This window comes from Chiroxiphia lanceolata, chromosome 5 (genome assembly GCF_009829145.1).
Source record: "Chiroxiphia lanceolata isolate bChiLan1 chromosome 5, bChiLan1.pri, whole genome shotgun sequence".
Classification (NCBI taxonomy): domain Eukaryota; kingdom Metazoa; phylum Chordata; class Aves; order Passeriformes; family Pipridae; genus Chiroxiphia; species Chiroxiphia lanceolata.
The window spans coordinates 50880475-50893023 of NC_045641.1; the positions used below are offsets into that span (position 1 = coordinate 50880475).

Consider the following 12549-nt stretch of genomic DNA (forward strand, 5'->3'; position numbering starts at 1 on the left):
TACCTGATAGTCTAATCACTTCCCACCTTTAAAAAAAATAGTTTTTTAAATACTTGATGAAAATTATGCACTTCCAACTTAATTGTATGGCTCTATATTTAATATTTATGCTCATATTTTCTTATTTATTCTTACTTCTTATTATGAAGCTGGTCAATTTAGTATATGTGCTGTAATTGAAGGAGACCTGTCAATTGAGGATATAGTCAACTTTTGGCTCCTGTTACACACAATATCTACAGTAGAACATATTAAATGTCAGAAACAAAACAAAAGAAGAAAACTAGTTTTATAAATTGTTTAACTGTTAGTTGCAAAGGAGGAGCATCTTTTTATGTATGTCAAAGAAAGGAGAGGCAGTAAGCTGTTGGAACATACACAGTTATCTAATGTGTAGTATTTTTCATGGCACGAACTGTTCTGTCGTCCTGCCGATGACTTCAGGTGCAATTCTTAATACCTCAGCTATATTTTGACTTCCACGTAAAGGCTAGGATAGATGACCTGCTATGCCTGTGTGGAGTTTTACTGGTTCCTTACTGTTGCAGTGTGGCTATACAGTCGACATTTCAAGGTTGTTGTGTGTTATATTTGAACTGCAGCTAAAGCAATTGCTTAAACACCCTGAAATAGCTCTTCCTGCTATGTAATGTGTCCCCGTCATTCTCTCACTGCTTTACATATCAGGTCTTTGTAGTGACATTCCTTACAGTTTTATGGAATCTTATTTATAGTAACAAAGCAAAAATACAAATTTTTACTTCCCTGCCATCTAGTGTCTGCTATTCTGCCCATTGACAACTGCTTCACTTCCATATTTATAAGTTGTACTTTCATTTAGGATAAGGAGTTAAAAACAAATGTATGGACTGTAAATATTGTTAACTCCCAGAGTTGTTTAATAAAATGTCCAAACCTGTAAAGTCTTTAAGATCTAAAAATAATAACAATTTATTTTAATACTCTGTTTAACCTCTTTGCTGTTTCCTGGTTTACAGTGGTATAGGAGATAGCACAGGACCTCAAATACAGGAGCTGCATCTAGACTTTTAATATATTCAATGTCATGCTATGAAAGTAAGACTGAAACACTAAGCAGGTATTGTAAAACAACAAAAAAGGCTTAGAGGACGCTTGCAGCTCTATTTCTGTTTCTGGCATGTTGCACAGAAATCTGTAACTGGTTTTATTTTAGTTTGATCATCTGCCTATAACTTCTTTCCCAGGAATTATTTGGTGGTTATTTGACTTTGATCTCTTTTCTTGAAGCACAGTTTCAAAGCCTTCAGGCTTTGTGTGTAGAAGGAGTCTGTATATTTAAGCTGAGAGTCTCATTGTCAGAGGCCTAATAACTTCATCTAGTTTGTTTTATTTTTAAATATCTGTCTCTATGTTTTCCATGTGTTTATGTAATCGGTGAATAATAAGACATGATCAGAGTAGTAAAGTTCATTGTGTTAGTAATGGAAATGTGCTGTTTGCCCTTTCTGAAATTGCAGACAGAAAAGTCTGTGCTCAGGTGTTTGATAGGCTGCATTTAGTCCTTGATCCCTGCCATGATAAAAGATTTAACTCTGCCAGTTGCAAGAGAAACATAATAATCTGGGGGAATAAAGTCTGATATGTAATGCAGTTTTTTTCCTGTCATATTCCCGCAGTTGTCTTAGGTTCATTCTTACTTATTCCCTGGAAATGGTCTCTCCTTTTTGTGGCCTCACACCTTCCCTACCCTGGACACTTCAGAAAGCTGTCAGAAGAGTTTGCAAAGGCTAAATATCCATCCAAGAAACAGGCATGAAAAGTGGTCTAGGAATGCATGGATCAAAGGGTTTCTGGTAGAAGCTCGTCTCCCTTTTCTTCTTCAGTTTGGACATGGTATAATCCTAATTGTAGTGAAGCTTTACCTTTTTTATTTTTCATTGCAGTGTTTAGGGAGTCTTTTGAATGCCAAGAGTTACTGGCAATGGACGAAGCAGGTTATACATTATCTGTAATTGCTGTAAATGTTTTTTGACACAAAGCCGTAGCCATAGTCACCCACAGATCTGATAACTGTTACCATGGGTGACAATTTCCATCTTGCTCCTAAAGGGGATGAACTTTCAGAGAAATTGCACATATCTGTTAGATTTTAAAATAACTAAGTGTTGGACCTTGAAAAATCTTAGCCCTTTTTGTCAATAATGTTTACTATGACAAATTTATTCTTCAGACTTTTCACAGAGTTAATGAAAATCTTAAACTGCATCATAAGGGATATGCTGCTTAATACAGTTACTGACAGTTTTGCTGAATGTGGGCTCTGGAGTGGTGTCTGGTCCAGGCGTTGGAAGCAGCTCAGCCGGTGGTGTTTCCATGGCGAGCTGGGCAGAGGCAGGGTACCACAGTTCCACCTGTACGTGTGCTTGTGCAGCCAGGGCAAGCCCGATTCAGGGACCTGGAAAGTGGCTTTTTTGGGGAAAAACATCTCCATGACCCTGTACACTGTGCAGGCTCATGAGTGTTGATCCATGAGAAGGGGTGGCTCTATGATGTAGGGTGTCAGGGAGGCAGGACTTCAGCTCTGGCTTCCAAAACAGCCCGGGACTCTATCTGTGTTGATTGGAGCAGCTTAGTAGTAGGGAAGACTTGGTAAAGCTGTACACTGTAGCTGTAATGCCATGCTTTGGCAGTGCTGGCAACAGTAACAACATGGGAAAGAACCTTTCTCCAGCATTTGTTCTGTTTGGGACTAGGAACACTCGTAATTCTTTGATCACAATAACATTGTTATTGAAGGGTGTCATTGAAGGGCAAAGCTGCATTTGTTTGGGTGCCAGAGATGTGCTTTCTTACCTTCATAAATATATTTGGAGTGGCTTTTTTAGGTTAATCTTAATTTTTAATTTTCTGAGTTTATGTATTTTGGGATTTGAATAATCACAATTTACCAGTTGTGGCTTCTTTTCCTATCCTTAACTTGATACTCATAGTTTAGCCTTAATCCAAGGTCACTTACCAATGTCGGGGTATGATATCAGCAAGAATTCTCGAATATGATCAGATGTGTGTACTGGATGTGAAACTCTCTGGAGCTGCTAATGGAGAAAAGGGTGCTGATGGAAATCTCTTCTCTCAGCTGTGTATTCCCCAGCCCCTTTTCATATTTCTACAGCATACTGCTCTTTGATACTGCCCCACTAGCAAGATGACAGTCCCTTCTGTGTACATGACCCTGTTTTTGAATACCTTTTTCTTTCATGCTATGAGAAATGCTTTTTGGAGGTGGGGTGAAGGTGGAGCGAGGAAGAAAGAAAGTGCCTTGCTCTGTGGTTCAAGTTTTGTGTCTCTTACCAAATGCTATGGGTTGGGAGCCCCACCCTGAACCGACAGAGGAAGTCATCAAGCCTATTTGCAGCACTTTATTTCATCTTTTTACGAAAGAATAGTAAACAAGAGCTAGTAACCAGAATTTGGTTGAGAGCAGGGGGGAGTAGCTGCAGCAGAAGGCCTTCTGCTGTTCTGAATTAAATCAGTGTGTCTGAAGTTGGGTTTGGACGTGACACAATCTTCTCTTTGTCATAGCAAGGGAAGATTTTTCTTTTCCCTTAGGAATGGATCTAACTGAAGAGCAAAGTATTTGACTCAGTATTCTGAATTTAGCTGAAAGCTCATGTGCTGCCTCTCTTCTGTCAGTCTACAAGTCTGATAGCCTTGAGTAGTGATCTTACTGATTGCAGAAGGCTTTGCAGCCTCTCCTCCCACCCAAGACACTTGAGCTGTGAGGATCTGTGTAGATCCTTTTGCCTTTCTTTCTTCCCTGTATTTGGTTCCTTTCAAACCTCAGTGTCTTCTGTCAGCTACATAAGTAAATGCAGGGTATATGGATATTTTGACCTCTTCTTCTTAGCAGCTGGGCCAGTCCCCTTCCCCTACTGTGTTTCGTTCTCAGTGTCTCAATCTAATTCTGATTCCACTTATTTCTCACACTAGGTAACAGGAACCTGAAGATCTGCATATGAATATATTTGAAAGTAGAGCTAAAATCTGCTTTTGCACACTGCAGGGTAAACCCTGAACAGTAAAGTTTTGAGCCATTTTGCCCAGATTTTTGTCTCTGCTGTTATACTGGAGATTTGGGTTTGATTCCTGGGCCTTGATTCAGTCTGTTTATAACAGCACCAGTTTGGTGCTTTGCAGCAGTATCTCTAGGTCAGGCTCAAGGATGGGGCTCTGAGCAACCTTGTCTAGCGGAAGGTGTCCCTGCCCATGGCAGGGGGGTTGGAACGAGGTGATCTCTAAGGTAGGTCCCTTCCAACCCAAACCATTCTATGATTCTATGTTTCATTCACACTTTGCCATCTTCAAAATGTGGCTTGGACTGAGGGAACACTGAAATCATGCATTGCAGTTTTGGACCCAGTTTCATAGGAATTAATACATTGCTTTGAAGCAAAGATCGGCAACTTTCATCTCTGTGCTTTGTATGGAAAGGTGTGCATCAGTGTAGATGGTCTTGTGTGCTGCTGCTTAGCTTTGGGGGGGGGTCAGATGGAAGGACAGTTGTTGCAATGTATAGCTGCAACATTTTTGAAGCAGGGTGGAGGCACAAAACAGTTGCATCATTGATTTGCAGAGAGATTTCTCATGGTAGCTAAGGGTGTGACCACAAAGATACTAATGCTTCAGGAATTCTGGAGATGCAGCATCAAAATGCTCCACAACAAGCAGCAGAGAGACTAAAAAAATAGGCTGTATGTGGTTGGAGTTTCAGGAGATTCTTGCTAGCTAACCTGTCTGTGGTAGGAAAATCATGTCCTGCTGTCAGTCATCTAAAGGTGAGGGATAAAGCTCATCCTTCTGACAGCAGATGTTGCAAACTGCCAGACAGTTGTTCAAGTGGGACAAAAGTATGTACAACTCAGTGAAGGGCACCTGCTGGACTATGCTGTCCCAAACCCCATTGGTGATGCTATTGTCCCTTCTGTCACTGAACCAGTTTTAGTGCTTGTTCGGCCATTTGTAAAACCAGGCTGTTCTCCTGTGGAGAATGGGACAACTTGAAGATGTGGGGGCTGTGGTTCAGCAGCGTGGGGGCTCCTGCTGCAGTGCTGGCCTTAAACCCAACCTCTCATTTCTGACTTGGTCTGGCAGGGCAGTTGTGCTCAGCTTTGCTGACGCTATTATTTGTGGAGCCATGCTCTACACCAGCATACCAGTCCAGGTTAAAATAACTCTTTCAAAACAGCTGTGATCTGAGTCCTCAAACGGTTTTGTCAGCATAACCGAGGGCTAGCGTGCCTTATCCCAGGCCTAGGTACAGGAACCAGGGCAGAAGTGTAACTGCAGTTTGCCGCTGCTGAAAACACCACATACATATCATGTAGAAACAAAATCAAAGGCAGGCAGGAGGTTCACCTGGCTGAAATTGGGCATTGCAGAAGTTACTTCTGCATTCTCAACTATTTCTTTTCTGCATACAATGGGAAACAAAAACTCAACAACTAATACTACAGTTGTAGTTTGGCAAGTTTGGTGGGTTTTTTTGACAGAATCAACTAGGTTGGAAAAGACCTCAGAGATCATCGAGGCCTCTGGCAGCACTCTGTTCTCATCAGGGGCTCACTCAAAGTTAGCTAGTTAGTTGGATCCAGGATTCAAACCAAGGTAACTCTGGGGAGGGGCAAGTGCCATGGGAAGGTGCTGGAGTTACTTCGTGGCGATAGTTCCATAGTAGGGCTCCCTGTGCAGTGCAAGTACAGTTGGAGCATCAAAGGCAAGGCAGAAACACATGGGACATGGGAAAGGGGAGAAAAAAAGATCAGTACTTAAGCTGGACCTACCAGCAGACTAAATATTTGTTGAACTGCCTCCCAGGGAAGTCAGGATGTTAAATATGTTTTTGCACTTCTTGGATTTAGTAAGGTGCTTGAGACAGGCTTGCCTGATGTTCTTGGAAGCAACCTGGAACTATTGAAGCTGCCTATGCAACTGGTGAGGGAACAGTACTGGAATAAAGGCTTGGTGTTAGACTGGGAGGGTGTGCTAAGCAGGGCTTTTGGGTGGAGTGGGAAGGGAGAAGATCAGTGTTTGACATAAATTAGTATTTTCAGTAATCTGACCTAAACGAAGGAACAGTCTGCATGTTTATTAAGCTTGTGGGTTAGTAGGGTGGGAGGAAGACAGGATTGGGACTCACAGTATTTGGAGAAGCCAAGAATGGATATGGGATAAAACCAAAGAGAAAGGCAGAATGTCTACGTTTTGTGATGCTAAGTCAGTGGCATGAATTGAGGATGGAGAACGGCTCACTAGGTAGCAGCTCTGTAGAATAGGATTGGAGACCTTTCATGGTTTGTGAAACAAGCACAAGTGAACATTATGCATTTTATGTACACACAAAAAAAAGCAAACTGGCTGGAACATATAACTGAGAAGTGTTATTTAATAATCATTTAACTCTATAAAAGCTGATAAAGTCTAGGCTGGAATATCTACCCAGTTCTGGACACTATACTTCAAGAAAAATGCGATCAAATGGAAGTCGAAAAGAGAGTAAACAAGCAAAGGTCTGGATAGTGTTATCTGTAAGGGGAGGCTGAATTAGCTGGCTTTGGTCATTTTATGTAATGGAAGATTGTAGGAGAACCAAAGTTTTCAAATATCTAGGGATAGATGCAAAGAGGAAGAGAATAAATCATTCTCTGTAATGATTTCAGGTAAGGCAGGAAATAAAGGGAGGAAGGGAAATGTAAGTTAGGCATTCAGAAAGTTTTTAAATAGTAAGGACATCTATGCACCAGGATAATTTCTCTGCAATAATATTGCATTTTTTTCATGAGAGCTCTCCCAAGAACAGGTTAGACAAACTACTGTAAGGAATAGTTTAGTATATTTTATCCAGCCTGAGCAGTCAGAAAGCATCAGGTGATTGGAGTTTCTTCATCCCTAACCATCTGTGGTCGTATCTGCTGCTTCAGGTACCAAGAGCTATGGACATGGAACCTGTCTCAGTGATAAAAATGCTGCCCTGTGCCCACCTGGTTAGCAAAGCATTTGCTCCACCAGCTCAGCCACTCATTTAGGTGCACTGTCAGAATGAGCCAGAATAGCTGTTATGGCTTTATTGGGTAATTTTGGGTAGAATGGATAAAGCAGCACTTCGGTGAGCAAGTCAGACAGGTAATGGGGGACAGGAATAGTTTTGCAGGGATCAGTGCTAAGTGGCCAGGAAGGGCAGTGGTAGGAGCTGGAAAAGGGGCATATCTGCACTATGGGTTTCCTGTAGAGCTTATCCAGAGCCTTACTGCTTCAAAGTTCTTCAAAGGATTATATTTTTCCTTTTCTTTCATTTGCTATAGTCGAGTTAACTGAGTTGCTCCACAGCTCTGGACTAAGTAGTCATTTCAGAGCCAGAAAAATGTGCAAGGCTTAGTTAACTTCAAATGGAGTATGATTTTACAGTAGACACCCTCTTATGACATGTCTGCCCTATCCTAGATTGCTGAGGGAAGCAGTGAAGGATTTGTGCCCTCTTGACATTTTCAGAGCTCAAATATGAAGTCCTCTGTCATGTTGCCAGCCCAGAGAGCCACATCTCAGTGCACGTTTCCAGAGGACTAGTCACGACAGACTGAAATTGTTTTTTACATATCGTTCCTATAGCAGCTCTGCATTGCTTACTATTTAATGGGCATGTGTTTTGGGGGAGGGTTTTTCTGTTTTCCTGCTCAGGGATTCTTTTCTCGCTTTGTTCTTCTGTATTGCAAGAATTTTCCTGGACTACCTGTGACACCAGCTGAACTCCTGAAGTTGACTTTTCTGACCATTAGCTGTGGTCAGGGAAATGTCACTTAAAGGTCATCTGCTGTCTCATACTGACAGCAGAGGTAGGCAGGAGGGAGAGAGCAAAGAATTACTGCCGTGCCTGCACATTCTGGTGGTAGAGAGCTTTTGAAGACTCGAGATGAGTCCTGCTTCACTTGTATCCAGGGTAGATGTTTATGCAGATTTATATATTGCATGCTGTCTTTCCCAGGTGTACCTGAGCTTTTATTTCACTCTTCTGTGAAATACAATGAAATGTGTGTTTAAGTTCAGACACGTGCATATTCACAAACAGTTCATTTGACTGGAAAAGAGTATTATTTGTTTCTTGCTCTTCAATGAAGTGTGATGGCCAGACTGCCCAGGAAGCCTCATTGCCTGCATCAGCTGTGCCTGAGGCCTAGTTGATGCCTCAACTAGCCAGTGAAGTTTTTTGCATTATTTTTCTAGTTATTGCAAAACCATATCCCTACCATATCTCTTTGGTTTATCTCAAAATGCATTTCACAGCTTGTGCAACTTTCTCTGGTTATTTCTATCCATAAGCAGATTGTATGAAACTAATCTGAACAGGAACTATTTGCCCCATTATTGTAGGGGTCTGTATACTCACTGTGGTTAGTTTTCAGTTATTGTTAATTTATTCTACAGATTATTCTTCATTCACTTCTGTAGTCTGAATTCCATCTATGATGCTGTGGTGTGTTCAGAATTTGTGCCATTTGGAGTAAATTCTACTTTTTAGCCCATTGATGTGAACCTAGAGGGACTCTGTCTGTGTTACACAGAACATATGTGTCCTAACACCTTATCTGTGGCTACTCTGTTTCATTCTGTAGGAAAGAGTTTGGAAGGCTACACATGCATTAGGAGTAGTTTCTTACCTTGCATTTATGCAAGGGCTTTTATTTTTGAATAGTCTTTTGAGATTTCATTATGAAGTTACATTTGAGAAATACTTAATCATTGGTCTTAATTTAAAAATAACATGAACAGATTATATTTCATAGGACCTAGATACAATACTTTGGAGCTATTAACTGCACAAGTTTAGTTTTCTGTCTTTAAAAGATGTGCAACTTACCTTTAAAGCTAAAGTTTTTTAACTATTCGGTTTAGTTTAAAATGTGAGTATTTCAGAAATATGAAAAGAAATTATTATGGCCCCTTCAGCTAGTTCTCAATACAAGCCACAATGTGATTGTTTAAAAAAAAACAAGCTACTTGCAGCTTCAGGGAAACTGTGAGGAGCTAGTGACACTTACCGTTGTCACCCTCTTTCTCTGGTCTTACTGTGGGACGTGAGGTTTGTGTGCTCCAGAGGAGCCAGGCAGAGTGAGAGATTCCTCCAGGGTTAGTGCGGTCCTGGACAGCAGAGGATCAGTTTCTTAAAACATGATCCGTTTTGGCTCTGGTTTTATACAGGGCCCGAGGGGGCGAGAAGTCTGTTATATGGAGAGCTGCTGTTAATTCCTCAAGTTGTGGTTTTCTGTCAGCAGACAGATGTGCTTTCCTGTCCAACTGTTCTTGTTCTCACGATAGTTTCTCTTCCATGGAGCAATATATATGTCCTGTGGACCTGCAGAATTTGCAGCTAGCCCTTCCATGTACGCAAAACACAGGTGCAGATTAAGGGGAGACTCGGAGCTTCCTTTGACATCAAAAGATAGTAAAGAGGATTTACAGTTCATTAGGATTGTCCTCCACCCTTCCAACCATTTCATGTATCTCTTCAGTGTTTCAGAATCATTCTCTTAAGGGTCCTGGATATCTTACTCTCTGTTGAAGCTTGTAAAAAGACTTTTGTTGGGGGGGGCTGGTTTTGACTCATGTTCTTGGACCCGACTTTGTGAACAATGGTTAGTTTGACTAGAAGGGTACCTGTATTAGACTCTAACAGCCCACAAAAACTTCAGGTCAGTTCCTGCATCTCCTGTGCTGTCAAATGGAGTATGTCAATTCACACTGCTTTATGCCAGCTGGAGATCTGGTCCCGTGTGTTGGAAGATGCAGGAGGCAGTTGCTGTGGTGTATTTGTTAACTTAGTTGGCCTGAAAGGGTTGTGAGGTGAGAGAACTTCCATCATTCTAATTCATTCTCCAAATGTTTTTCCTCTCAACAGCTCTGAAAAGTCCAGCTGCATTTCATGAACAAAGAAGGAGTTTGGAGCGGGCCAGGGTAAGATGCAATATAATCTTCAATGTTTTCAGAAAGTCATGAATAGCATGTCTTATGTTTTGGGCATCCAGTAGCTGTTAATGAGATGTAGAAGGGAATTGTTCATATTCTGGATGTAACACAGCACTGCACAGTCAGAGGTGTATTGGGTGATATTCTGTAGCTTGCATGTGGTGGTGGTTAACCCTCAGTGAACTGGTTGTGCCTAAAACCAATTGAATATGGTGCCTGGATTTTCCCTGGAGTCTTCTTTCTGGAAGTCACTGATACTCTTCTTTCCCACTGTCCATACACTTTACATTTCTGTTTTTATGGTGTCTGTTTTGCCCTTAAGTGCTCTTACCATGTTGAGCTCAGTTCTACCTTGGAGAAAAGGTTTTCTGTTAACTGCACGTGCAATTGCGTATCTAGGACATTAGAAATTGAAAATTTAACAGAGAGGATCCCTCAAAAATCTTGTGATGCTGAAATTACAGAGACTTCTGGCTCTATGGAAAGAGGAAGCCAGGCATCACACTTCATACAGCACCTTTGCTAACTAGGGGGTTTCTTGATGATTTCTGTTCCTCAAAAGGCCTCTGGGGATATTTTTTTTATCATTAGCCTCCAGCAGAATGAAACCTGTTATGACTGCAAGGCTAAGTTTTGTTTTAAAAGTGAAAGCAACATAAAAAAAAGAACAGCTGCGATTAAGACCTGTAAGGGAGTATTAGCCCTTTAAACTGTGGAAGGATTGGAACAGGGGACCTTGCATTAAGACCAGTGACCCAAAGGCTTTTGCTTATTTCTCCTCTTTTTTCCTGAAACATTCTTATTAAATTAATATTTTGGTGTGGGCAATTGACCAATTGTGGTTGGTTGGTTTTCTGACTGACTTTAATTTTTTTTTCTCTGAAGGCCATCCTGATGGCCAGTACTTCCCAGTTTGTTACCCACTGCTTCCAGCTTCCCATTCCTGGGCTGTGTAAAGGGTAACATGTTCAGCCCATCAGGGTCATCTCTGTACATTGCTCTGTAATGCATGCGCCAAAGACAGAGCTAAAAGCAGCTCTGGAAGTGAAATGCGTATTTAGCTTCTGCCCACCAAGGGGCTGCAGGGGGTCTTGAGCTTAACAAATAACATATCTTTAAACAACTGAAGAGTATGACCAAACCACAAGTCAGTCCTAAATGCCAGCAGTACATGAAAGTGTTTGCTGTGAACAATGGAACCAATGGATTTATCTTTAATGTAAAAAGAAATGTCATGAATTTCACCCTGACACAAGTTAGTGGTGGTGCATAAAAGGGGAAAAGAGGACTTTAGCTCTTGAAGAAGTCCTTTCCAGTTTCTGTTTGTGGAGCCATGTTGTGCAATTAGACTGAGGTGATTACAGTAGAAGGTCATCTTTAGAGTAAGCTCATTGTCTCGGTGCTCTGGCACAGGAGATAGGCCCCTTCTCTATTCTGTGTTTATTTAGATCTCAGTAACGACTAAAGATGGTTCTTTCTCTTCCTTGTGCCATTCAAGATTACCTCACTCCTGTGTCTGATCAACTGAAATTGGTTCTTGCTTGTCTGTTTTTGCTACAGACAGAGGACTATCTGAAACGGAAAATCCGGTCCCGGCCAGAGAGATCAGAGCTGGTTAGGATGCACATTCTGGAAGGTATGGCACGTGCTGAACATGACAACATTGACAATAAACTTTATCATAATTACTTATTTAACAGGTTTCTATTTTTAACAGCTTTTCTATTGTGACTCCCAAGTCTTCCTTTCACTTGGGAGTGGGCAGAAGATCATGCCTGTTGCATGATTCCTTGGGAGGGATTCAACTCTGCTTGCTTGGAGATTATTCTCAGAAGAATCTGTATGTGAATTCAAATTGTGCAGTTTTGTGTAGCTGAGCAACAATGAAATAGAATCACCATGAATTGCTCTTCTACTAAGCTAAGACACTGTGAAACATCCAGGAGGAAGTGAGGCAGATTGATCTATTTTAATAAGAGAGGGAGTGCTGTGCTGCTGCTGAGCAGCACATCTTTGGACACAACCGGAAAGGAAAAGATGAATGAGAATTGGGTGACATCAGTTTGAGAACAGTAAAGTTGTCTTATTCTGGAGTCACAAGGGCTACTGTAGTAATCCTGATAACTTAAATATACATAGTATCTAACATATCTTTATAGTGCATAGTTATCCATTGTTATCTGCAACCATTTTTCTATACAGTTACCTACTGTTATCTACAGTTACCTTTCTGAATAGAATTAAAATACTGCTGAAGGGCATGGGTTGACCGTTGCTGGATTTATGCCATTTTATTTACTTTCCCCCAAACAGAGACCTCAGCTGAACCCTCCTTGCAGGCTAAGCAGCTGAAGCTGAAGAGAGCCAGACTGGCAGATGACCTTAATGAGAAGATAGCGCAGAGGCCAGGCCCCATGGAGCTGGTGGAGAAGAACATCTTGCCTGTGGAATCGAGCCTGAAGGAAGCTATTATTGGTAAGGCCAGAGGAGGATCTGTGCTGAGGGCATCTTCCACAGGTGGCTGTGATTAACTATCAATTCACCTGCCTGTCT

At 41.4% G+C, this 12549-nt stretch overlaps 1 protein-coding gene across 1 annotated transcript in view; it reads left to right on the forward strand.

Annotated features, from left to right (window-relative positions):
* MRTFA (myocardin related transcription factor A) overlaps positions 1 to 12549 on the forward strand; it is a 45914-nt gene that overhangs the window by 23572 nt on the left and 9793 nt on the right. The window contains exons 3-5 of the mRNA XM_032689339.1: positions 9929 to 9984; positions 11557 to 11632; positions 12310 to 12471. Of these exons, the coding sequence (XP_032545230.1) occupies positions 9929 to 9984; positions 11557 to 11632; positions 12310 to 12471 (294 nt within the window). The remainder of the gene's footprint in view (positions 1 to 9928; positions 9985 to 11556; positions 11633 to 12309; positions 12472 to 12549) is intronic.